Source organism: Coregonus lavaretus (assembly GCF_964263955.1).
Source record: "Coregonus lavaretus genome assembly, contig: HAP1_SCAFFOLD_1546, whole genome shotgun sequence".
In the NCBI taxonomy this organism is placed as follows: Eukaryota; Metazoa; Chordata; class Actinopteri; order Salmoniformes; family Salmonidae; genus Coregonus; species Coregonus lavaretus.
Window position 1 is genome coordinate 47,501 of NW_028165727.1, and position 27,835 is coordinate 75,335.

Sequence of the window (27,835 nt, forward strand, 5' to 3'; positions counted from 1 at the left end):
ACAACGTCTTGCTAGGAGGTTTAATCCAAATCAGATCCCTCAATAACCCGAAGCCAGTTTACAAAAAAAATTCACATTTAAAATAATCTTGGCAGGGTTGATTGGTTGGGTTACTTTCTAAATGTAATCCGTTACAGTTGCTAGTTACAGTGGGGGAAAAAAGTATTTAGTCAGCCACCAATTGTGCAAGTTCTCCCACTTAAAAAGATGAGAGAGGCCTGTGATTTTCATCATAGGTACACGTCAGCTATGACAGACAAAATGAGAAAATCCAGAAAATCACATTGTAGGATTATTAATGAATTTATTTGCAAATTATGGTGGAAAATAAGTATTTGGTCAATTACAAAAGTTTCTCAATACTTTGTTATATACCCTTTGTTGGCAATGACACAGGTCAAACGTTTTCTGTAAGTCTTCACAAGGTTTTAACACACTGTTGCTGGTATTTTGGCACATTCCTCCATACAGATCTCCTCTAGAGCAGTGATGTTTTGGGGCTGTCGCTGGGCAACACAGACTTTCAACTCCCTCCAAAGATTTTCTATGGGGTTGAGATCTGGAGACTGGCTAGGCCACTCCAGGATTTTGAAATGCTTCTTACGAAGCCACTCCTTCGTTGCCCGGGCGGTGTGTTTGGGATCATTGTCATGCTGAAAGACCCAGCCACGTTTCATCTTCAATGCCCTTGCTGATGGAAGGAGGTTTTCACTCTTTGGATGCAATTCAGCATTCTTTGTCCTCCAAACACGACGACTTGAGTTTTTACCAAAAAGTTATATTTTGGTTTCATCTGACCATATGACATTCTCCCAATCCTCTTCTGGATCATCCAAATGCACTCTAGCAAACTTCAGACGGGCCTGGACATGTACTGGCTTAAGCAGGGGGACACGTCTGGCACAGCAGGATTTGAGTCCCTGGCGGTGTAGTGTGTTACTGATGGTAGGCTTTGTTACTTTGGTCCAAGCTCTCTGCAGGTCATTCACTAGGTCCCCCCGTGTGGTTCTGGGATTTTTGCTCACCGTTCTTGTGATCATTTTGACCCCACGGGGTGAGATCTTGCATGGAGCCCCAGATCAAGGGAGATTATCAGTGGTATTGTATGTCTTCCATTTCCTAATAATTGCTCCCACAGTTGATTTCTTCAAACCAAGCTGCTTACCTATTGCAGATTCAGTCTTCCCAGCCTGGTGCAGGTCTACAATTTTGTTTCTGGTGTCCTTTGACAGCTCTTTGGTCTTGGCCATAGTGGAGTTTGGAGTGTGACTGTTTGAGGTTGTGGACAGGTGTCTTTTATACTGATAAGTTCAAACAGGTGCCATTAATACAGGTAACGAGTGGAGGACAGAGGAGCCTCTTAAAGAAGAAGTTACAGGTCTGTGAGAGCCAGAAATCTTGCTTGTTTGTAGGTGACCAAATACTTATTTTCCACCATAATTTGCAAATAAATTCATAAAAAATCCTACAATGTGATTTTCTGGAGAAAAAAAAGCTCAATTTGTCTGTCATAGTTGACGTGTAACTATGATGAAAATTACAGGCCTCTCTCATCTTTTTAAGTGGGAGAACTTGCACAATTGGTGGCTGACTAAATACTTTTCCCCCACTGTACCTGTCAAACAGTGTAATCAGTAAAGTAATACTACATTCCATCAGCAGACTATATGATCTATAATATCAAAAGCCGCACTGAAGTCTAACAAAACAGCCCCCACAATCTTTTTAACATCAATTTCTCTCAGCCAATCATCAGTCATTTGTGTACGTGCTGTGCTTGTTGAATGCCCTTCCCTATAAGTGTGCTGAAAAGTATGTTGTCAATTTGCTTACTGTAAAATAGCATTTTATCTGGCCAAACACAACTTTCCCCAAAACGTTACTAAGGGTTGGTAACAGGCTGATTGGTCGGCTATTTGAGCCAGTAAAGGGGGCTTTACTATTCTTTGGTAGCGGAATGACTTTTGCTTCCCTCCAGGCCTGAGGGGGCACACTTCTAGTAGGCTTAGATTGAAGATATGGCAAATAGGAGTGGCAATATTTATTAGACCTAATTGATAAATAGACTAGTCAGTATAGGATCCATTTATTAGACCTAATGGATAAATAGACTAGTCAGTATAGGATACATTTATTAGACCTAATGGATAAATAGACTAGTCAGTATAGGATACATTTATTAGACCTAACTGATAAATAGACTAGTCAGTATAGGATACATTTATTAGACCTAATGGATAAATAGACTAGTCAGTATAGGATACATTTATTAGACCTAATGGATAAATAGACTAGTCAGTATAGGATCCATTTATTAGACCTAATGGATAAATAGACTAGTATAGGATCCATTTATTAGACCTAATGGATAAATAGACTAGTCAGTATAGGATACATTTATTAGACCTAATGGATAAATAGACTAGTCAGTATAGGATACATTTATTAGACCTAATGGATAAATAGACTAGTATAGGATACACTTTAAATGTACATTATTGTTATTTGATAGGCTACTAGACCTAAAGAGGCATTCTGCAGTTCAAACAACAAAAAAGGTGTCACCCTGCCACTGTTTTGGTATACAGCTGAGGGATGGGGTCAAACATTAAATACACTACATGACCCAAATGATGTGGCCACCTGCTCATCGAAAAATATCATTCCAAAATCATGGGCGTTAATATGGAGTTGGTCCCTCCTTTGCTGCTATAACAGCCTCCACTCTTCTGGGAAGGCTTTCCACTGGATGTTGAACATTGGTGTGGGGACTTGCATCCATTCAGCCACAATAGCATTAGTGAGGTCGGGCACTGATGTTGGGCGATTAGGCCTGGCTCGCAGTCGGCGTTCCAATTCATCCCAAAGGTGTTCGATGGGGTTGAGATCAGGGCTCTGTCCAGGCCAGTCAAGTTCTTCCACACCAATCTCAACAAATAATTTCTTCATGAACCTCGCTTTGTGCACAGGGGCATTGTCATACTGAAACAGGAAAGGGCCTTCCCCAAACTGTTGCCACAACGTTGGGAGCACAGAATCGTTTAGAATGTCATTGTACGCTGTAGCGTTAAGATTTCCCTTCACTGGAACTAAGGGGCCTAGCCCGAACCATGACAAACAGCCCCAGACAATTATTCCTCATCCACCAAACTTTACAGTTGGCACTACGGTAGCGTTCTCCTATAGCCACCTCCTATTTGTACTGGACTCCAAGTGCATCCTCAAATCAACCAATCACTCTAATCTTAATTCCAAGCCTTAGACGTCCACAGACTAACCCATCTTTCCCAGTATAATACAACTTTACTATTTCCTTTGGGCAATACATCCTTCACCACTGAACAAAAATATAAACGCAACATGCAACAATTTCAAAGATTTGACTGAGTTCCAGTTCATATAAGGAAACCAGTCAGTACCTGGTGTGACCATTTGCCTCATGCAGCGTTACACCTTCACATAGAGTTGATCAGGCTGTTGATTGTGGCCTGTGGAATGTTTTCCCACTCGAGCTGCTGCATATTGGTGGGGAACTGGAACACGCTGTCGTACACGTCATTACAGAGCATCCCAAACATGCTCAATGGGTGACATGTCTGGTGAAAATGGTGGCCATGGAAAAACAGGGACAGTTTCAGCTTCCAGGAATTGAGTACAGATCCTTGCGACATGGGGCCGTGCATTATCCTGCTGAAACATGAGGTGATGGCGGTGGATGAATGGCACGACAATGGGCCTCAGGATCTCGTCACATTATGAATAGTATAGCACGGTAGTGTGATGTTATTGGTCCGTTTTAAAGGCCAATCCCAGACCTGAATAGTATAGGGTGCTTCATTATTCGTCCCTTCCAGGGGAACTTTCAATTATTTAGAACAGCCATGGAGTGGTCTTGGTGTCTGGGAATAGTTGGTTATCAATGTAATACCATAACCATCCTTCACCACACTCTCTGGATTTACTCTGCTGGTTGTCCTGGTAACAGATACCAGTCTATCTTCATGTCAACTAACAGAACTCTGCTGGTTGTCCTGGTAACAGATACCAGTATATATTCATGTCAACTAACAGAACTCTGCTGGTTGTCCTGGTAACAGATACCAGTATATATTCATGTCAACTAACAGAACTCTGCTGGTTGTCCTGGTAACAGATACCAGTGTATCTTCATGTCAACTAACAGAACTCTGCTGGTTGTCCTGGTAACAGATACCAGTCTATCTTCATGTCAACTAACAGAACTCTGCTGGTTGTCCTGGTAACAGATACCAGTATATATTCATGTCAACTAACAGAACTCTGCTGGTTGTCCTGGTAACAGATACCAGTCTATCTTCATGTCAACTAACAGAACTCTGCTGGTTGTCCTGGTAACAGATACCAGTATATATTCATGTCAACTAACAGAACTCTGCTGGTTGTCCTGGTAACAGATACCAGTCTATCTTCATGTCAACTAACAGAACTCTGCTGGTTGTCCTGGTAACAGATACCAGTGGGCAGATCTATTTTATTTGTTTAAACTAAACTACAGCACTTACTTTGATTAGTCAAATCTGCTCCTTTCTTCTCTTCTCCTCCTCTCACAGTTCCACTCAGCCCCGTTGTTTTCCTGCAGTCCACCAGCCGCACAGACAACCTCTTCAGACCCAGCAGTAAGGCGCTACTGGGAGAGGTACGACACGGGGACTCTGGGAGGGCGGAAGGGCTAGCGTTGTCCTGGTAACCATATAGAGGGGACACAGACACATATCATTATGGATGCTGATGTCACTGTTGTCATAAAGTGCTTTACAGAAACCCAGCCCAGACCCCGATAGAGCAAGCTGTATGCTAGACCAGACCAAGCTGTACCATTTGGTGTTCTGATCTGGAGAGACTCTTCTCTGCCTCGTCAGTATCAGGATGTTGTTGAGGCTCCCCAGAGGATCCACGATAGTCACGTCTCTCTCCTGTATGAACGAGAACATCAAACAGATGGTAAACATGTGACCTCAGGGTCTAAAAAGGGCCTAAAATGTCTAGTTCCATCCTGATAAAAAATATAGATATTGTAAAATGTAAAAAGCATGTCAAACATCCTTCCTCCAAATGAAGTTTCTATGTTGTTTTTGGGCTGTCAAGGAATCGCCTAATAATAATATTATAATAATATGACATTTAGCAGACGCTTTTATCCAAAGCGACTTACAGTCATGTGTGCGTAAATTTTTACGTATGGGGTGGTCCCGGGGATCGAACCCACTACCCTGGGCGTTACAAGCGCCGTGCTCTACCAATTGAGCTACAGAGGCCCACGATTTGATTGGTCCTCAACTCGCAGCTCAGACACTTGATTCAGGATAAAGTGGAGTCAGCAGGTTTGGAGCTGAAGGATTTGTTGCCATAGAAACGTACAAGGCTAACAGGTAAGCAACCTTCAACGGTTATCCTGAGTTGAATCCAGTGAGTTGAATTCAGAATTGACCAAAATCAGCTCACTAACTCCTCTATCCCACTACATAGAGTTAAACATGCTGTTCTGATGGGGTTGATGACCGTTGAACTAAAGTTGTTGGGCATTTAGAAGTTATATTTGTCAAGAATCACTGGCTACAACTCTCTCGTATGTGTCACCAGTTTCTTGGACTTCTCCTCTGCTTTTAAACTCTTAGATGTGAAGTTCTGGATCCCAGTTACATTTTGTGTACAAAGCGCTCCGTGAATTTCATAGGGTCCCGTGCCTCATAGCGCCAGAAAGCCCCATCTGTCTGCTGTCTGTTTTGCATTCTCTCAGCGGACCTGACTTGAACTGTCAGGTTTCAGACCCCAACATTTGCATAGGTAGTTACGTGTCACATTTTCTGGCTATCCAGAAAAATGATCAATTATCTCTTCCTCTGAGCAAGTGAGACCAGCTTGGGAGACAGCTCCCAGTGTGGAAAGATATTTACCCGCTGACTTCACAAAATGATTTTCCATGTAAATGGAGTATAAAGTATCAATCATTTAAAAGTTATAAAATGCATACACCAATCACAGATTGCCCCTTTAACAATTCATACAGAACTGAACAACACATTCGAGTGCAGAACCTTTTTTAGACAGTTACTCACTGGTGTTAATCAGATATTCTGTCTCCTCCTCTTTCACTCCCAGAACGTCTTCAACCTTCTCTTTTATTGAGATAGCCTCCTCTTCCTCCCAAAAAGGTTCGTCTTTCACTGTAACATCCTCTTCTTCTTTCACAATAACAGCCTCCTCTTCCTCCTTTTTTATTCTGAAATCATCTACCTCCTCTTCTTCCACTGTGACAGCCTCTATCCCCTCTTCCTCTTTCACTCCAAACGGATCTCTCTCTTCTTTCACTATAACATCCTTCTCTTCTTTCAATGTGATATCCTCCTCCTCTTCTTTCATTCTGAAAGCTTCTACCTCCTCTTCCAGTGTTACAGCCGTTATTCCCTCTTCCACTCCAACATGCTCCACTTCTTCTTTCACTGTGATAGCCTCCTCTTCCTCCTTTTTCATTCCGATAGCTTCTTCCTCTCCTTTCACTGTAATATCCTCCTCTTTTACGACAATGTTCATCCCCAGAGCTTCTTTCTCCGTCCAGCAGACCTCCTCTTCTTTAGCAGGAGGAGAGTAGCTTAGTGAGCTCATGGTCGGGGATGTTAGCTAGCTAGCTAGCATTAGCTGGTTAGCATTAACGACTAGCCTAGTGCCGGGCTCAATATCAATCTTAACAAGCTAACACATTTAACATCTAGCAAATGACGTTAAAGTTAAGAAGTTGATACGTAAACATAATTGTGTTTAAAACGCTGAGACTAATATACACAAGAATGTGCTTAAATGTTTCATTTTCATGTTGACTAGCAAGCTATCGAGGTGGATAAGTAGCCGTGTTGCTGTTCTTAGCATCCCGTCCACTAGATTATACGTCACGCAAGAAGCACCTGAATGACTCACATCGCCATCTGCTGACTGAATTGGGTAACGCAGTTTAACAAAAAAGATTCTGTCAAACAACGTCATAACAAATCATTTCAAAGTAAGGATTTTCCTCACTTCTTATCGGAGGAAACCGGAAACAGGAGCCATTAGGGCAGGGTTTCCCAGATTCGGTGAGTCCATAAATTTTTCATACTGGCGCTTGTAACGCCAGGGTAGTGGGTTTGATTCCCGGGACCATCCATATGTACAATGTATGCATGCATGACTGTAAGTCGCTTTGGATAAAAGCGTCTGCTAATTGCCTTATATTATTATTATTGATATACCTCTTTCCACACTGGGAGCAGTGGTAAGGCATCTTCCATGTGTGTGTTACCACATGGTCTTTCCCTAACTGGGTAAATATCTTTCCACACTGGGAGCATTGATAACGTTTCTCTTAGGTGTGGATTCTTTCATGCTCTTTTAGTTGCCTTGACCAGGTCAATTTAAATCCACAGTGGGAGCAGTGGTAAAGCTTCACTCCAAAGTGTATTCTCTGATGTATTTTCAGAGTCCCTAACCGGGTACAACACTTTACACACTGGGAGCATTGGAAAAGCTTCTCTCCTGAGTGTGTCCTCTCATGTGATTTTAGGCACCATGATGAGGAAAATCTAATTTCACATCGGGAGCAGTGGTAAGGCTGCTCCCTTGTGTATTATCTCGTGTCTTTTCATGCTCCCTAACTCTGTAAAACTCTTTCCACACTGGGAACATTGAAAGGTTTTTCTCCTGTGTGTGTCCTATCATGCCTTTTTAGGTTCCCTAACTTGCTAAAACTATTTTTACACTGAGAGCATTGGAAAGGCTTCTTTCCTGTGTGTGTCCTCTCATGCGTTTTCAGGCTCCCTACCAAGGTAAAACCCTTTCCACACTGTGAACATTGGAATGGTCGTTCTCCAGTGTGTATTCTCTTATGATCTTTCAGATGCGATGACTGAATAAATCTCTTTCCACCCCGTGAGCACTGAAAAGGTCTCTCTAAAGAATGTGTTCTCTCATGTGATTTCAGGTTCCCTAGCTGGGTAAATCTCTTTCCACAATCTGAGCAGTGGTAGGGCTTCTCCCCTGTGTGCGTTCTCAAATGCGTTTGCAGGTTCACAACACGGGTAAAACCTTTTCCACACTGAGAGCATAGGAATGTTTTTTCTCCTGTGTGTGTCCTCTCATGTGTTTTCAGGCTCCCTTCCAAGGTAAAACCCTTTCCACACTGTGAGCATTGGAATGGCTTTTCTCCAGTGGGTATTCTTTCATGCTCTTTCAGGTAACATACCCACTTAAAACTCTTTCCACAGTGGGAACACTGGTGTGGTCTCACTGGTTTGGGCATCTCTGGTTCGCCTGAAGGACTCTTACCGATGTGAGAGTGAGAGTCTGCCAAAGACAAACAGCGTATCTAGTTAAACAGAGACCAGGATCATATAAATGTTTACATATTTTTTCATTTTGAGCTGTGAAACATTTTGCTATGTTGCGCACTAATAAACACGACCCTGAATGAACCCTCCACGTGGTAAAACTGTCTTCCTCTGAGGTTTAATCCAAAACTAGATCCCTCAATAACCTGAGGTCAGTGTTTTAGATTGTTTAATCCAGATCCAAATGATCCTTCGCTGTCTTGATTCTGTCCTTATCATCATTTGAAAAGAAAATGAAAGCCAAGATTTCACCCAAACGTCATGAAATCAGACAGGAGTGGGGTTGTAATAATATAGCATATACTGTATGACGTGGCATCATAGAGATTTTCAGATTAGTCTGTGTAACACTTTACATTTACATTTTAGTCATTCAGCAGATGCTCTTATCCAGAGCGACTTACAGGATCCATTAGGGAAGGGTTTCCCAGATTCGGTCCTCGGGACCCCAAAGCACGTGTTGGTTGTTGCCTTGGCAACACTACACTGCATTAGGGTTAACCTTTTACTGCAGTGGGCTAAATCAGGGTCACACATTCTTGGTAGTCTTAAACAAATCTGCTTTGAATCACACCTCACACACATTGTTATGGGCTTAAAAAAAAAAAAGACACCTGTACCATGTCAGATATAGAGTTGAAATGTATTACATTTTGAGTTTGCGTCCCGATATTACACTTCATATACATCACAGAACACTGAAATACTGTATAACAAAACTGTTTAACATAGAAATACCAGATTTTCAGAGTTACATTCGTAAGATTTTATGAATTATGAAATTATGAAAAATATGAATAACATTCCTTACTTATAGCTAAATATTAAGGACCTAATAAAACCATTGAGATTTAAAAAACAAATGATGTAGAGCTTCTGTCACGGTTTCGGCCGAGGCTGCTCCTCCTCCTGGTTCGGGCAGGCTCCGGCGTTCGCCGTCCCCGGAATACTAGCTGCCACCGTTGTATGTTTCGTGTGTTGATTGCTTTGGTCTGTCTGGTACACCTGTGTCTATTTGTGTCCTAATTACGTGTCCTATAAGTTCCGTGTTTTGTGTTAGGTAGATTGTGTGTTGTTGTCCGCGTGTCGTTTGGAGCTGCGTGGTTTGCGCTCTTTATGTTGTGTTCAGTTTTACGCATGTTGCGTATTTCTCTCGCCTCTGTTTTCGAGGTCATGCCTTGTATATATTTTCACTTTGTACGAGTAAAGTTTGTTGGACTAAACCTCAGTGTCCTGCGCCTGACTCCTCATCACATCCACATCGGTTCCAGACTGACAGAACAACACACCTACTATGGAGTCAGCAGGATCAGCGACGGCACCCAGGTCGCTAGAAGAACGGCTCAGTTATCAGGACTCCATGATCCGGCAACTGGAGGCCGTTCTGGGCGAGGTGTCCAACACTCTGCACCGGTTGGCTAATGGAGAGGTGCCAACGTCCTCATACACCATCCCATCACCACCGGTCAGTCCTCCTCTCTCAGCGCCGGAACCCAGTGGTATTCGGCTCTCGCTCCCGAGGGCATATGACGGTTCTGCAGCCGGGTGTCAGGGGTTTCTCCTGCAGGTAGAACTATACCTGGCTACTATACACCCAGCGCCCTCGGGATACGAGAGCGTCTCCGCCCTCATCTCCTGTCTATCCGGAAAGGCGTTGGAGTGGGCCAACGCCGAATGGAGGGGAATAGACGCAGCTACCATCACCTACGCTGAGTTCTCCCGCCGCTTCCGGGCAGTCTTCGATCACCCACCTGAAGGGAAGGCGGCGGGGGAGCGTCTGTTCTACCTCCGACAGGAGAAGAGGAGCGCACAGGAGTTCGCACTGGAGTTCCGGACGTTAGCTGCGGATGCGGGATGGAATGAGAGGGCCCTCATCGACCAGTACAGGTGTAGCCTGCGAGAGGACGTTCGTCGTGAGCTGGCCTGCAGGGACACCAACCTATGCTTCGACCAGCTGGTGGACATCTCCATCCGGCTCGACACCCTTCTGGCCACCCGCGGACGTCCCGAGTGGGGGTCATCCATTCCATCCTCCAGCACCTCCGAGCCAATTCCCATGGAGCTCGGGGGTGCTGGCGCTAGAGAGAGGAGGAGGGAGAACCCGAGGGGGGCCACCCCCTGCACCAACTGTGGCCGTGGAGGACACACCGCGGCCAGGTGCTGGGGAGGGTCTTCTGAGAGGGGGGACAACAGGTCACGCACTGGGGAGTCATTTCAGGTGAGTAGGCGCCCCACTTACCCAGAGCTCTCTGTTGGTCACATGAGTATTCCTGTGCGTTTTCCACAGGTGGCACCTCATTCCCAGCATAAGGCGCTAGTAGATTCAGGCGCAGCTGGGAACTTTATTGATCGGGCATTTTGTGCTAGGTTAGGAATTCCCCTTCGGCCGGTAGAAGTTCCATTCCCTGTCCACGCATTAGACAGCCGGCCGTTGGGGTCGGGTCTGATCAGGGATGTCACAGCACCGCTGACGATGACGACACAGGGGGGTCATGAGGAAATCATTCAGTTCTATCTGATTGACTCTCCTGCGTACCCAGTGGTGTTGGGACTTCCCTGGTTAAGCACCCACGATCCTACCATAGCGTGGCAACAGAGGGCTCTTATGGAGTGGTCTGCCCAGTGTGTAGGGAGATGTCTAGGTGTTTCCATAGGGGCGACCTCGGTAGAGAGTCCGAACCAAGTGCCCGCACTGCGCATTCCCCCCGAGTATGAGGATTTAGCACTTGTGTTTAGCAAATCGAGGGCAACACGGCTACCTCCTCATAGACAGGGGGACTGTGCGATAAATCTCCAGACAGGAGCAGCTCTTCCCCGGAGTCATGTGTATCCCCTGTCTCAAGAGGAAACTGCGGCTATGGAGACTTACATAGCCGAGTCCTTGGCACAGGGATACATACGGTCCTCCACTTCTCCGGTCTCCTCGAGTTTCTTCTTTGTGAAGAAGAAGGACGGGGGATTGCGCCCGTGTATTGATTACCGTAGTCTCAATCAGATCACAGTGAAATACAGTTACCCACTTCCACTGATTGCGACGATGACGGAGTCATTACGCGGAGCGCGGTTCTTCACAAAGTTGGATCTCAGGAGCGCGTACAATTTGGTGCGCATTAGGGAGGGGGATGAATGGAAAACAGCATTTAGCACCACCTCGGGTCATTACGAGTATCTCGTCATGCCATACGGGTTAATGAATGCTCCTTCAGTCTTCAAATCCTTTGTTGACGAGATTTTCCGGGACATGCATGGGCAGGGTGTAGTGGTGTACATTGACGACATTCTAGTGTATTCTTCTACACGAGCCGAGCATATAGCCCAGGTGCGCCGAGTATTGAGACGACTGTTGGAGCATGACTTGTATGTCAAGGCAGAGAAATGCCTGTTCTTCCAGGAGTCCGTCTCCTTTTTGGGTTATCGGTTGTCCGCATCTGGCGTGGAGATAGAGGTAGATCGGGTATCGGCTGTGCGTAATTGGCAAACTCCAACCACTGTAAAAGAGGTGCAGCAGTTCTTGGGTTTTGCTAATTACTACTGGAGGTTTATTCGGGGTTTTGGACAGGTTGCAGCTCCCATTACATCTCTGCTAAAAGGGGGTCCAGTGCGTTTGCAGTGGTCGGCTGAGGCGGACCGGGCATTTGTCAAACTAAAGAACCTGTTCACCTCAGCTCCTGTGCTGGCGCATCCGGATCCCTCTTACCCATTCCAAGTAGAGGTAGACGCGTCCGAGACCGGAATTGGGGCAGTTCTATCACAACGGTCCGGCACGCCACCTAAACTCCGCCCCTGTGCGTTCTACTCCAAGAAGCTCAGCTCGGCGGAGAGTAACTATGATGTTGGGGACAGGGAGTTGTTAGCCGTAGTCCAGGCCCTAAAGGTGTGGAGGCATTGGCTTGAGGGGGCTCAACACCCTTTCCTCATTCTGACGGATCACCGTAACCTGGAGTACATCCGGGCAGCTAGGAGATTGAACCCTCGTCAGGCTAGGTGGAACATGTTCCTAACCCGGTTCGTTTTTAAGATCACATACATCCCTGGGTCCCAGAATGGTAAGGCAGACGCCCTGTCCCGGCGGTATGACACAGAGGAGAGGTCCAACGAGCCTACTTCCATACTGCCGGAGTCTTGTTTGGTGGCTCCTGTGGTATGGGAGGTCGATTCAGAAATCGAGCGGGCACTGCGTACCGACCCTACTCCCCCCGAGTGTCCTGTGGGGCGGACGTACGTTCCGCTCGAGGTTCGTGATCGACTTATTTATTGGGCTCATACATCACCCTCCTCTGGACATCCAGGTATTGGCCGGACATTGCACTGTCTTAGCATGAAATACTGGTGGCCAACGTTAGCCAGGGATGTGAGGGTTTATGTCTCCTCCTGCTCGGTGTGTGCCCAGTGTAAGGCACCTAGACATTTGCCCAGGGGTAAGTTACATCCTCTGCCCGTTCCACAACGACCATGGTCCCACCTCTCGGTAGATTTTGTGACCGATCTACCCCCTTCCCAGGGTAATACCACCATTTTGGTCGTTGTGGATCGGTTTTCTAAGGCCTGTCGTCTCCTCCCACTGCCGGGTCTCCCTACTGCCCTGCAGACCGCCGAGGCCCTATTTACCCACGTGTTCCGGCACTATGGGGTCCCGAGGATATTGTGTCCGACCGAGGTCCCCAGTTCACCTCCAGAGTCTGGGGGGCATTCATGGAACGCCTGAGGGTCTCGGTTAGCCTTACCTCGGGGTACCACCCAGAGAGCAATGGGCAGGTTGAACGTGTGAACCAGGATGTGGGTAGGTTTTTGAGGTCCTATTGCCGGGACCGGCCGGAGGAGTGGTCGAGGTATATCCCCTGGGCAGAGATGGCCCAGAACTCTCTCCGCCACTCCTCCACCGGATTAACACCTTTCCAGTGTATTTTAGGGTATCAGCCGGTCCTGGCACCGTGGCACGAGAGCCAGATCGAGGCCCCTGCGGTGGACGAGTGTATTCGGCGCTCGGAGGAGACGTGGGACGCTGCCCATGTCCATCTGCAGCGGGCCATCCGTCAACAAAAGGCGAGCGCCGATCGCCACCGCAGCGAGGGACCGGTGTACGCACCGGGAGATCGAGTCTGGCTCTCGACTCGAAACCTGCCCCTCCGCCTGCCCTGCCGGAAGCTGGGTCGGCGGTTTGTAGGGCCCTTCAAAGTCCTGAGAAGATTGAACGAGGTGTGTTACAGGTTACAACTGCCTATTGAGTACAAAAATATTAACCCCTCGTTCCATGTGTCTCTTCTCAGGCCGGTGGTAGCTGGTCCACTCCAAGAGGAGGAGATAGGAGAGACCCCTCCACCCCCTTTGGACATCGAGGGGGCACCGGCGTACAGGGTCCGGACTATATTGGACTCGAGGCACCGGAGGAGTGGTCTCCAGTATCTCGTGGAGTGGGAGGGGTACGGTCCGGAGGAACGGTGCTGGGTGCCTAGGAGGGACATCCTCGATCCATCCCTCCTGACAGAGTTCCACCGTGGGCATCCCACGCGCCCGGGTCCGCGTCCTCCTGGCCGTCCCCGAGACCGGGGTCGGCGCACGGCTGGAGCCGCGCGTCAAGGGGGGGGGTACTGTCACGGTTTCGGCCGAGGCTGCTCCTCCTCCTGGTTCGGGCAGGCTTCGGCGTTCGCCGTCCCCGGAATACTAGCTGCCACCGTTGTATGTTTCGTGTGTTGATTGCTTTGGTCTGTCTGGTACACCTGTGTCTATTTGTGTCCTAATTACGTGTCCTATAAGTTCCGTGTTTTGTGTTAGGTAGATTGTGTGTTGTTGTCCGCGTGTCGTTTGGAGCTGCGTGGTTTGCGCTCTTTATGTTGTGTTCAGTTTTACGCATGTTGCGTATTTCTCTCGCCTCTGTTTTCGAGGTCGTGCCTTGTATATATTTTCACTTTGTACGAGTAAAGTTTGTTGGACTAAACCTCAGTGTCCTGCGCCTGACTCCTCATCACATCCACATCGGTTCCAGACTGACAGAACAACACACCTACTATGGAGTCAGCAGGATCAGCGACGGCACCCAGGTCGCTGGAAGAACGGCTCAGTTATCAGGACTCCATGATCCGGCAACTGGAGGCCGTTCTGGGCGAGGTGTCCAACACTCTGCACCGGTTGGCTAATGGAGAGGTGCCAACGTCCTATTTTCCACCATAATTAGCAAATAAATTCATAAAAAATCCTACAATGTGATTTTCTGGAGAAAAAAATTCTCCATTTGTCTGTCATAGTTGACGTGTACCTATGATGAAAATTACAGGCCTCTCTCATCTTTTTAAGTGGGAGAACTTGCACAATTGGTGGCTGACTAAATACTTTTCCCCCACTGTACCTGTCAAACAGTGTAATCAGTAAAGTAATATTCCATTCCGTTACTTTTAGATTACTCCCCTTAATGCATTAGTAGAAGACAAAAATGGACGTTCCCAATTGAACGACATCTATTGCAGGATAAATCAACGTTAAAGATTATTATTATTCATTATTTTTGTACACCTTTTTTCTCCCCAATTGGTAGTTACAGTGTTGTCCCATCGCTGCAACTCCTGTACGGACTCAGGAGAGGCGAAGGTCGAGAGCCGCACTGCTTTCTTGACACAATGCTCGCTTAACCCGGAAGCCAGCAGCACCAACGTGTCGGAGGGAACACCGTACTGTTGCGCCCGGCCTGCCACAGGAGTAGCTAGAGCGCGATGGGACAAGGACAAACCCAGCCGGCCAAACCCTCCCCTAAGCCGGACGACGCTGGGCCAACTGGGCGCCGCATCATGGGTCTCCCAGTTCACGGCCGGCTGGGATCGAACCAGTGTTGTCCCATTTTGGGTTCTCATGGAGTGTAACAGTTGTTGAACTCATGAGGCATTTAGAAGTTATATTCTTGAAGAATCAATGGATGGATGGATGATAATAGTAGAGAGAGTGATTTATTTCAGCTTTTGTTTATGTCATCACATTCCCAGTGGGTCAGAAGTTTATATACACTCAATTAGTATTTGGTAGCATTGCCTTTAAAATGGTTTAATTTGGGTCAAACGTTTCGGGTAGCCTTCCACAAGCTTCCCACAATAAGTTGGGTGAATTTTGGCCCATTCCTCATGACAGAGCTGGTGTAACTGAGTCAGGATTGTAGGCCTCCTTGCTCGCACATGCTTTTTCAGTTCTGCCACACATTATCTATAGGATTGAGGTCAGGGCTTTGTGATGGCCACTCCAATACCTTGACTTTGTTGTCCTTAAGCCATTTTGCAACAACTTTGGAAGTATGCTTGGGGTCATTGTCCATTTGGAAGACCCATTTGCGACCAAGCTTTAACTTCTTGACTGATGTCTTGAGATGTTGCTTAAATATATCCACATAATTTTCCTTCCTCATGATGCCATCTATTTTGTGAAGTGCACCAGTCCCTCCTGCAGCAAAGCACCCCCACAGCATGATGCTGCCACCCCCGTGTTTCACGGTTGGGATGGTGTTCTTCGGCTTGCAGGCTCCCCAATTTTCCTCCAAAAATAACGATGATCATTATGGCCAAACAGTTCTATTTTTGTTTCATCAGACCAGAGGACATTTCTCCAAAAAGTACGATTTTTGTCCCCACGTGCAGTTGCAAACCGTAGTCTGGCTTTTTCATGGCGAATTTGGAGCAGTGGCTTCTTCCTTGCTGAGCGGCCTTTCAGGTTATGTTGATATAGGACTCGTTTTACTGTGGATATAGATACTTTTGTACCTGTTTCCTCCAGCATCTTCACCAGAACAATTTGCTGTTGTTCTGGGATTGATTTGCACTTTTCGCACCAAAGTACGTTCATCTCTAGGAGACAGAACGCGTCTCCTTCCTGAGCGGAATGACGGCTGCGTGGTCCCATGGTGTTTATACTTGGGCACTATTGTTTGTACAGACGAATGTGGTACCTTCAGGCGTTTGGAAATTGCTCCCAAGGATGAACCAGACTTGTGGAGGTCTACCATTTATTTTCTGAGGTCTTGGCTGATTTCTTTTCATTTTCCCATGATGTCAAGCAAAGAGGCACTTAGTTTGAAGGTAGACCTTGAAATACATCCACAGGTACATCTCCAATTGACTCAAATTATGTCAATTAGCCTATCAGAAGCTTCTAAAGCCATGACATCATTTTCTGGAATTTTCCAAGCTGTTTAAAGGCACAGTCAACTTACTGTATGTAAACTTCTGACCCACTGGAATTGTGATACAAATGAATTATAGGTGAAATAATCTGTCTGTAAACAATTGTTGGAAAAATGACTTGTGTCATGCACAAAGTAGATGTCCTAACCGACTTGCCAAAACTATAGTTTGTTAACAAGAAATTTGTGGAGTGGTTGAAAAACGAGTTTTAATAACTCCAACCTAAGTGTATTTAACCTTCTGATTTCAACTGTATATATATATATATATATATATATATATATATATATATATATATATAATATATATATATATATATATATACACAGTGAGGGAAAAAAGTATTTGATCCCCTGCTGATTTTGTACGTTTGCCCACTGACAAACACATGATCAGTCTATAATTTCAATGGTAGGTTTATTTGAACAGTGAGAGACAGAATAACAACAACAAAATCCAGAAAAACGCATGTCAAAAATGTTATAAATTGATTGAATCAACAGGGGATCAAATACTTTTTTCCCTCACTGTGTATATATATATATATATATATATATATATATATATATATATATATATATATATACACACACACTACCGGGCAAACATTTTAGAACATTTTCATATACAGTACCAGTCAAAAGTTTTAGAACACCTACTCATTCAAGGGTTTTTCTTTATTTTTACTATTTTCTACATTGTAGAATAATAGTGAAGACATCAAAACTATGAAATAACATATATGGAATCATGTATTAACCAACAAAGTGTTAAATCAAAATATATTTGAGATTCTTCAAAGTAGCCACCCTTTGCCTTGATGACAGCTTTGCACACTCTTGGCATTCTCTCAACCAGCTTCATGAGGTAGTCACCTGGAATGCATTTCAATTAACAGGAGTGCCTTCTTAAAAGTTCATTTGTGGAATTTCTTTCCTTCTTAATGCGTTTCAGCCAATCAGTTGTGTTGTGACAAGATAAGGGGGGATATACAGAAGACAGCCCTATTTGGTAAAAGACCAAGTCCATACTATGGCAAGAACAGCTCAAATAAGCAAAGAGAAATGACAAGTCCATCATTACTTTAAGACATGAAGGTCAGTCAATACGGAACATTTCAACAACTTAAAGGAAAATAGAATAATCAGAACAGTTGTCAGTCCAAAACAACAGTCAGAACAAAGCCTCTGTATTATCTCATGTCATCTCAGGTCCTCTAACACTACACAGCCCATTCAAATCAGAAAAGCTTGATGATGAGTTGGTTAACTGAATAAGTTGTGCTAGAGCAAAAACCAAAACACCCACCCAGCAAACAAATCCACAAACCCAATCCACTATAATACATGCAGTACGGAAAACACTGGAAAGTCAATACACAAGACACATTCAGAGTCTCTACGGCCTACTGATCCATCATGTATTGGACCTACATCTGTCCTATGTCCTACTGGTCAGCCTACATCTGTCCTATGTCCTACTGTTCAGTATCCTACATCTGTCCTATGTCCTACTGTTCAGTATCCTACATCTGTCCTATGTCCTGCTGTTCAGTCTACATCTGTCCTATGTCCTACTGTTCAGTATCCTACATCTGTCCTATGTCCTACTGTTCAGTATCCTACATCTGTCCTATGTCCTACTGTTCAGTATCCTACATCTGTCCTATGTCCTACTGTTCAGTATCTACTGTTCAGCCTACATCTGTCCTATGTCCTACTGTTCAGTATCCTACATCTGTCCTATGTCCTACTGTTCAGTATCCTACATCTGTCCTATGTCCTACTGTTCAGCCTACATCTGTCCTATGTCCTACTGTTCAGTATCCTACATCTGTCCTATGTCCTACTGTTCAGTATCCTACATCTGTCCTATGTCCTACTGTTCAGCAGCCTACATCCTTATGTCCTGTGTGTATTATCATGTCTTCTCAGGTGTCCTAACTGGTTAAAACTCTTTCCACACTGGGAGCAGTGATGAGGCTTCTCTCCTGTATGCGTCCTCTCATGTCTTCTCAGGTCAGCTAACCAGGCAAAACTCTTTTCACATTGGGAGCAGTGGTAGGGCTTCTCCCCTGTGTGTATTCTCTCATGCTCTTTCAGTTGTCCTTTCAGGTTAAAACTCTTTCCACACTGGGAGCAGTGATGAGGCTTCTCTCCTGTGTGTATTCTCTCATGTATTTTCAGGCTCGCTAACAAGGAAAAACTCTTTCCACACTGGGAGCATTGGAAAGGTTTATCTCGCTTCTCCCCTGTGTGTATTCTCTCATGCTCTTTCAGGTATTCTTTCCGGTTAAAATTCTTTCCACACTGGGAGCAGTGATGAGGCTTTTCCCCTGTGTGTATTCTCTCATGTATTTTCAGGCTCCCTAACTGGGTAAAACTCTTTCCACACTGGGAACAGTGATGAGGCTTATCTCCTGTGTGTGTCCTCTCATGTCTTTTCAGGCACCCTGATGAGGAAAAACTCTTTCCACACTTGGAGCATTGGAAAGGTTTATCGCCTGTGTGTATTCTCTCATGTCGTTTCAGGTCCCCTAACTGGTTAAAAACCTTTCCACAGTGGGAGCAGTGGCGTCGTCTTGCTGGTTTGGACGTCTCTGCTTCCTCTGAGTCTGGTCTTTCTCCTGCCAAAGACAGTGTTTATTTAAATAGAGACCTGAATGAAACCTCCACAACTCTCTTGCTAGGAGGTTGAATCCAAATCAGATCCCTCAATAACCAGAGGCCAGTTTACAAAAAAAATTATCATTTAAAAGAATCTTGTTGTAATTTGAAAAACAAAAGATGTAGAGCTCCAACTAGAATCTTGCTCTCATGGAATGTCATGTTTTTAGGCTGAGCAGAGCACTAGAATAACAGATATTGAGGACTACAGTATTTCAATCAATGTCATAGGCTGCATTTGATCCACTGTTAATAATGTTTTGTTGGGAGGCCCACTCTATGATGGCAAACATCTTACAGATACTGAGAGATTCTGGTCCCTAGTGTTAGCGCAAAGACTAGAAGTCTACAAGTAACAGTAGCATAGAATACCTGTAGACGTCCAGTCATTTCACTAACGCTAGTTAGCGCTGGCTCGCCATACATCTAACTTTATTCATGCTACAAACAGAGACAGAAAAATGGTTTCCACAAGTTAATCAGACTCTGTAAGGAATCCCCAACACAAAGTGTCGTAACTGCCAAAATAAAGGAATCCCCAACACAAAGTGTCGTAACTGCCAAAATAAAGGAATCCCCAACATAAAGTGTCATAACTGCCAAAATAAAAGGAATCCCCAACAAAAAGTGTCATAACTGCCAAAATAAAGGAATCCCCAACATAAAGTGTCATAACTGCCAAAATAAAGGAAACCCCAGCATAAAGTGTCTTGGTCGTTCGGACCCCACAACAGCTTCAATGCGTCTTTGCATAGATTCTGCATGTTTCTGGAGCTCTATTGGAGGGATGCGACACAATTCCTTGATGAGAAATTCAATCATTTTATGTTTTGTTGATGGTGGTGGAAAACGCTGTCTCAGGCGCCGCTCCAGAATCTCCCATAAGGGTTAAATTGGGTTGAGATCCAGTGACTGAGACACAAACTCCCTTTAAACCCCCTACGCTCCTTTGAGACACCTCTTTCAAAGTCTCTGAGATCTCTTCTTATAGCCATGGTAGCCAAGATAATGGTCAACTGGGCATTTTTATACATGACCCTAAGCATGACTGGATGTTAATTGCTTAATTATCTCAGGAACCACAGCTGTGTGGAAGCTGCTTTCAATATACGTTGTATCCCTCATTGACTCAAGTGTTACCTGTATATTGGATCCACAAAACATTTGGGAAATTACATACTCATACAATTAATATGAAACCAATTCTCATCTTTCAATTTTTGCTTTTGTAGCACCTACAGATGAAACATTATGGAGTCTTAAAGGAGGCTTCACCTACAGATGAAACATTATGGAGTCTTAAAGGAGGCTTCACCTACAGATGAAACATTATGGAGTCTTAAAGGAGGCTTCACCTACAGATGAAACATTATGGAGTCTTAAAGGAGGCTTCACCTACAGATGAAACATTATGGAGTCTTAAAGGAGGCTTCACCTACAGATGAAACATTATGGAGTCTTAAAGGAAGCTTCACCTACAGATGAAACATTATGGAGTCTTAAAGGAGGACTGTAGCATCTAATGATGAAACATTATGGAGTCTTAAAGGAGGACTGTAGCATCTAATGATGACATTTTATGGAGTCTTAAAGGAGGACTGTAGCATCTAATGATGACATTTTATGGAGTCTTAATGGAGGACTGTAGCATCTAATGATGAAACATTATGGAGTCTTAAAGGAGGACTGTAGCATCTAATGATGAAACATTATGGAGTCTTAAAGGAGGACTGTAGCATCTAATGATGAAACATTATGGAGTCTTAAAGGAGGCCTGTAGCATCTAATGATGAAACATTATGGAGTCTTAAAGGAGGACTGTAGCATCTAATGATGAAACATTATGGAGTCTTAAAGGAGGACTGTAGCATCTAATGATGAAACATTATGGAGTCTTAAAGGAGGACTGTAGCATCTAATGATGAAACATTATGGAGTATTAAAGGAGGACTGTAGCATCTAATGATGAAACATTATGGAGTATTAAAGGAGGCCTTGGTATGGATTAAATGTCCTGAGAATTACAGAGTAGGAAGCCAAGTCAAGAAAAAGGCTTTTCATTCAATCATATTTCAAAGCTTTTACAAAGGGCTTACAGAGCTGGTTCTTCCACTTACAGCTGTCTCCCAGTATTAGTTATGAATACTCTTCATAACTTGAATTTGTCTTAATGCTTTTATGATATTTAAAGTAGGATTAGGTTTTATTTGAGTAGGATTAGGTTTTTCGTCGTTTGGTTCGCAATGGGCCTTGCATGCATGCATCATTTCTGTCTATATAATGCTTTGCTGAACTGTACGGTTTGTTCGAATTTCTCATGTGATTTTTATATCTTGCTATTGTTCCTTCTCTGTCTCAATATTACTTTAGGTATCCCATGTTTTAGGTTATAGAAAAATAACTTCTAACTTTATGATATAGCCTAGAACTCGGTTAGATTCATTCATTGTTTGATCATGAAATAGCGCGGCACGAGAAATCTAACCTGCATTAACCTGAGTGTCTTAATAGGCCAAGTCATATTCATATCAAATAGAGAGGAAATCTAACCTGCATTAACCTGAGTGTCTTAATGGGCCAAGTCATATTCATATCAAATAGAGAGGAAATCTAACCTGCATTAACCTGAGTGTCTTAATGGGCCAAGTCATATTCATATCAAATAGAGAGGATAGAACATGTTGGCAATAAGACACCGGAGTGTCCGCTATAAAAATACACTTCAGCTATTGGCCCAGATCATCCAATGTTCAAGAGAGAAAATAATAATTTCTAACCGGATATTTTGCACTGCTTTGGTGAGACTCTTAGCTCTGTCTGCAGCGCATTCGGAAAGTATTCAGACCCCTTGACTTTTTCCCCATTTTGTTACATTACAGCCTTATTCTAAAATTGATTAAATTGTTTTTTTCCCCTCCTCAATCTACACAAAATAACCCATAATGAAAAAGTGACTCCAAATTGATCTCCAGTGCATCCTGTTTTCATTGATCATACTTGAGTTGTTTCTACAACTTAATTGGAGTCCACCTGTGGTAAATTCAATTGATTGGACATGACTTGGAAAGGCACACACCTGTCTACATAAGGTCCCACAGTTGACAGTGCATGTCAGTGCAAAAGCACAGCCATGAAGGAGGTCGAAGGAGTTGTCCGTAGAGCTTCGAGACAGGATTGTGTCGAGGCACAGATCTGGGGAAGGGTACCAAAAAATGTCTGCAGCATTGAAGTTCCCCAAGAACACAGTGGCTTCCATCATTCTTAAATGGAAAAAGTTTGGAACCACCAAGACTCTTCCTAGAGCTGGCCGCCCGGCCAAACTGAGCAATCAGAGAAGAAGGGCCTTGGTCAGGGAGGTGACCAAGAACCCGATGGTCACTGTGATAGAGCTCCAGAGTTCCTCTGTGGAGGTGGGAAAACATTCCAGAAGGACAACCATCTCTGCAGCACTCCACCAATCAGGCCTTTATTGTAGAGTGGCCAGACAGAAGCCACTCCTCAGTAAAAGGCACATGACAGCCCGCTTGGAGCTTGCCAAAAGGCACCTAAAGACTCTCAGACCATGAGAAACAAGATGATTTGGTTTGATGAAACCAACATTGAACTCTTTGGCCTGAATGCCAAGTGTCACATCTGGAAGAAACCTGGCACCATCCCTACGGTGAAGCATGGTGGTGGCAGCATCATGCTGTGGGGATGTTTTTCAGAGGCAGTGACTGGGAGACTTGTCAGGATTGAGGGAAAGATGAACGGAGCAAAGTACAGAGAGATCCTTGATGAAAACCTGCTCCAGAGCGCTCAGGACCTCAGACTGGGGCGAAGGTTCACCTTCCAACAGGACAATGACCCTAAGCACACAGCCAAGACAACGCAGGAGTGGCATCGGGACAAGTCTCTGAATGTCCTTGAGTGGCCCAGCCTGAGCCCGGAGTTGAACCTGATCGAACATCTATGGAGAGACCTGAAAATAGCTGTGCAGCGACACTCCCCATCCAACCTGACAAAGCTTGAGAGGATCTGCAGAGAAGAATGGGATAAACTCCCCAAATACAGGTGTGCCAAGCTTGTAGCGTCATAGCCAAGAAGACTCGAGGCTGTAGTCACTGCCAAAGGTACTTCAACAACGTACTGAGTAAAGGGTCTGAATACTTATGTAAATGTGATATTTCAGTATTTTTCTTTATAAATTAGCAAAAACTGTTTGTCATTAAGGGGTATTGTGTGTAGATTGATGAGGGGGAAAAAAGATTTAATCCATTTTAGAATAAGGCTTTAACGTAACAAAATGTGGAGAAAGTTAAGGGGTCTGAATCCTTTCCTAATGCACTGAGCAGTAAACTAGTGTCCCCCCATGTTGAAGCCAGCATAACGCCATGTTAATGAACATGGATTAGTGACGTACTAGTGGCAGACATGACAAAATGTTTACCATCCAATTTTACATCAAAGTTAACTGTAATATAGAATAAGTAATTATATTAACCCATATTTTAATATGGACATCGTATGGTAAGCAACGGTCATCACACTGGATTCATGATATACTAAAAACATATCAAGCTCATTTAGATCGTCCTGTGTGTGTATCATGACCGTAAACACATCTTGCTTTGACAATTTAACATTTCCTAAACAGCACCAACGTTAGGCTACTGCAACCTCTGCAGCCTCACTCTACCCGTGATATCAAAGTCATTTTTAGAATGATTTGTAGCTATCGTTTCTGTCGGAGCATTAGAGAGCATCCGACTCAGTTTCCCTCCCAGAAAACACGCGGTACAGTTAAGTGGTATCTATTCCGTAAGAAAATTCAGGCGGAAACAGAAGGGTGGGTGGCGTGACCACGTTTTGCGAATGACGGATCACTTGACCGCAGTCTTTAAGACGACACATTAGTTCAATAGTTCAACAACTACAGAGTTTGTGCCACTGTTTTTAAAATACTACTTACTGGTGTTAATCAGCTCTCCAGTCTCCTCTTCTTCCTCCAATGTGACAGTAATCTCCCCTTCCTCCTTCACTCCAAAAACTGCCTCCTCTTCTTTCACTGTAACGTCTTTCTCTGTCCAGCAGACCTCCTCTTCTTTAGGAGGAGGAGAGTAGCTTAGTGAGCTCATGGTTGGGGATGTTAGCTAGCTAGTTAGCATTAGCCTAGTGTTACTTAGCCAGATAGCTAATAATGTAAATATGAAATCAAATGGAGTAACTGGTAAATACACAGACAGTGTGTTTAAAACACTGATGTTAATATACACAAAAATGGTCTAAAGAGCTTCAATATTTTGGTTTTATGTTGGCTAGCAAGCTACCAAGGCGGCTGAATTGTTGTTGTTGAAAAAGCGTCCCGTCCCGTCCACTAGAATATACGTCACGCAAGAATCATCACCTGAAAGACTCACATCGCCATCTGCTGACTGGAGTGGGTAACACAGTTGAACAAAAACTATATTCTGGCAAACAATGTAAACAAATAATTGGTAAATAACCAGTTCTCTTACTTCTTACAGATAATAATTTCCTCTACGCAGATGTAGAAGCTGAATAGGGATTTGTACATTATGAATCAACCCTTTTATGAATAGGCCATATGTATATTATTTACATTTACATTTTCGTCATTTAGCAGACGCTCTTATCCAGAGCGACTTACAAATTGTCATCACAGTCATATTGGCACTGAAAGGTATAGATAGTTAGACATAGAGCTGTAACATCCTGCTAAGTGACCAATAAAGGAGCTGCTATAGAAGGAGAAGGGATGTTATTGGTGCCAGAAGCAGACTCAGTCAAGACCAGCCAATAGGCTACAGATGTGGCTTGGCTGTTCAATAGTTACATTTGGTGCATTATCCCCCACCCCCCCCCCCCCCTTCCCCTGTACTGCTGTTTGGAAGCAGGTTGAGACTAGGTGAGCCATGCATTGAGTCTGGATTTTGAAAACCTTAAGAAATGTTTTGTGAATCCATATTATAAATAAATCCTGTCATAATCAAATCAAATTGTATTGGCCACATGCGCCAAATACAACAGGTGCAGACATTACAGTGAAATGCTTACTTACAGCCCTTAACCAACAGTGCATTTATTTTTAATAAAAAAGTTAAATAAAACAACAAAAAAGTGTTGAGAAAAAAAAGAGCAGAAGTAAAATAAAATAACAGTAAGGAGGCTATATATACAGGGGGGTACCGGTGCAGAGTCAATGTGCGGGGGCACCGGCTAGTTGAGGTAGTTGAAGTAATATGTACATGTGGTAGAGTTAAAGTGACTATGCATAAATAATTAACAGAGTAGCAGCAGCGTAAAAAGATGGGGTGGGGGGGGCAGTGCAAATAGTCCGGGTAGCCATGATTAGCTGTTCAGGAGTCTTATGGCTTGGGGGTAGAAGCTGTTGAGAAGTCTTTTGGACCTAGACTTGGCGCTCCGGTACTGCTTGCCATGCGGTAGCAGAGAGAACAGCCTATGACTTGGGTGGCTGGAGTCTTTGACAAATTTGAGGGCCTTCCTCTGACACCGCCTGGTATAGAGGTCCTGGATGGCAGGACGCTTGGCCCCAGTGATGTACTGGGCCGTACGCACTACCCTCTGTCGTGCCTTGCGGTCGGAGGCCAAGCAGTTGCCATACCAGGCCGTGATGCAACCAGTCAGGATGCTTTCGATGGTGCAGCTGTAGAATTTTTTGAGGATCTGATAGTAAACCATGTTATGAATAAACCCTGGTATGACACAGTTGAAGTCGGAAGTTTACATATACTTAGGTTGGCGTCATTCAAACTCGTTTTTTCAACCACTCCACAAATTTCTTGTTAACAAACTATAATTTTGGCAAGTCGGTTAGGACATCTACTTTGACATGCATGACACAAGTAATTTTTCCAACAATTGTTTACAGACAGATTATTTCACTTATAATTCACTGTATCACAATTCTAGTGGGTCAGAAGTTTACATACACTAAGTTGACTGTGCTTTTAAACGGCTTGGAAAATTCCAGAAATTGATGTCATGGCTTTAGAAGCTTCTGATAGGCTAATTGACATAATTTGAGTCATTAGCATAGTCCCCTGTAGCTCAGTTGGTAGAGCATGGCGCTTGCAATGCCAGGGTTGTGGGTTCGTTTCCCACGGGGGGCCAGTATGAAAAATGTATGCACTCACTAACTGTAAGTCGCTCTGGATAAAAGCATCTGCTAAGTGATTAAAATGTAAATGTTAATGAGTCAATTGGAGGTGTACCTGTGGATGTATTTCAAGGCCTACCTTGAAACTCAGTGCCTCTTTACTTGACATCATGGGAAAATCTAAAGAAATCAGCAAAGACCTCAGAATTTTTTTTTGTAGACCTCCACATGTCTGGTTCATCCTTGGGAGCAATTTCCAAACGCCTGAAGGTACCACATTCATCTGTACAAACAATAGTATGCAAGTATAAACACCATGGGACCAGGCAGCCGTCATACCGCTCAGGAAGGAGACGCGTTCTGTCTCCTAGAGATGAACGTACTTTGGTGCGAAAAGTGCAAATCAATCCCAGAACAACAGCAAAGGACCTTGTGAAGATGCTGGAGGAAACAGGTACAAAAGTATCTATACCCACAGTAAAACGAGTCCTATATCGACATAACCTGAAAGGCCGCTCAGCAAGGAAGAATCCACTGCTCCAAAACAGCCATAAAAAAGCCAGACTACGGTTTGCAACTGCATATGGGGACAAAGATCTTACTTTTTGGAGAAATGTCCTCTGGTCTGATGAAACAAAAAAAAACTATTTTGCCATAATGACCATCGTTATGTTTGGAGGAAAAAGGGGGTCCTTGCAAGCCGAAGAACACCATCCCAACCGTGAAGCACGGGGGTGGCAGCATCATGCTGTGGGGGTGCTTTGCTGCAGGAGGGACTGGTGCACTTCACAAAATAGATGGCATCATGAGGACGGAAAATTGTTTGGATATATTGAAGCAACATCTCAAGATTTTGCTTAAGGACAACAAAGTCAAGGTATTGGAGTGGCCATCACAAAGCCCTGACCTCAATCCTATAGAAAATGTGTGGGCAGAGCTGAAAAAGTGTGTGCGAGGAAGGAGGCCTACTAACCTGACTCAGTTACACCAACTCTGTCAAGAGGAATGGGCCAAAATTCACCCAACTTATTGTAGGAAGCTTGTGGAAGGCTACCCGAAACGTTTGACCCAAGTTAAAACAATTTAAAGGCAATGCTACCAAATACTAAATTGAGTGTATGTAAACTTCTGACCCACTGGGAATGTGATTAAATAAATAAAAGCTGAAATAAATCATTCTCTCTACTATTATTCTGACATTTCACATTCTTAAAATAAAAGTGGTGATCCTAACTGACCTAAAACAGGGAATTTTTACTAGGATTAAATGTCAGGAATTGTGAAAAACTGAGTTTAAATATATTTGGCTGAGGTGTATGTAAACTTCCGACTTCAACTGTACATTATTAATAAAAGGAATCCTCTGTTTGTTATTTTTTCACATGAATAGTTCCACTGTTACCTGTTATAATGAACCAAGTATGGATAATAAACCTATTTTTTTTGACAAAATGTTTTAAAAAGGTATAATCTTCGTAAATGATATCATCGGTAGGA

General features: G+C 44.1%; 1 protein-coding gene across 1 annotated transcript in view; it reads right to left on the reverse strand.

Moving 5' to 3' along the window:
* The window catches only part of LOC311115544 (uncharacterized protein), a gene marked incomplete at its 3' end in the record, with an annotated part of 15,858 nt that extends 9,054 nt beyond the window's left edge, over window positions 1-6,804 (reverse strand). The window contains exons 1-3 of the mRNA XM_084190697.1: window positions 6,096-6,804; window positions 4,855-4,952; window positions 4,542-4,719 (exon numbers count right to left, since the gene is read on the reverse strand). Of these exons, the coding sequence (XP_084046823.1) occupies window positions 4,542-4,719; window positions 4,855-4,952; window positions 6,096-6,642 (823 nt within the window). The 5' untranslated portion in view covers window positions 6,643-6,804. The remainder of the gene's footprint in view (window positions 1-4,541; window positions 4,720-4,854; window positions 4,953-6,095) is intronic.
* Between the last annotated feature and the right edge of the window lie 21,031 nt (window positions 6,805-27,835).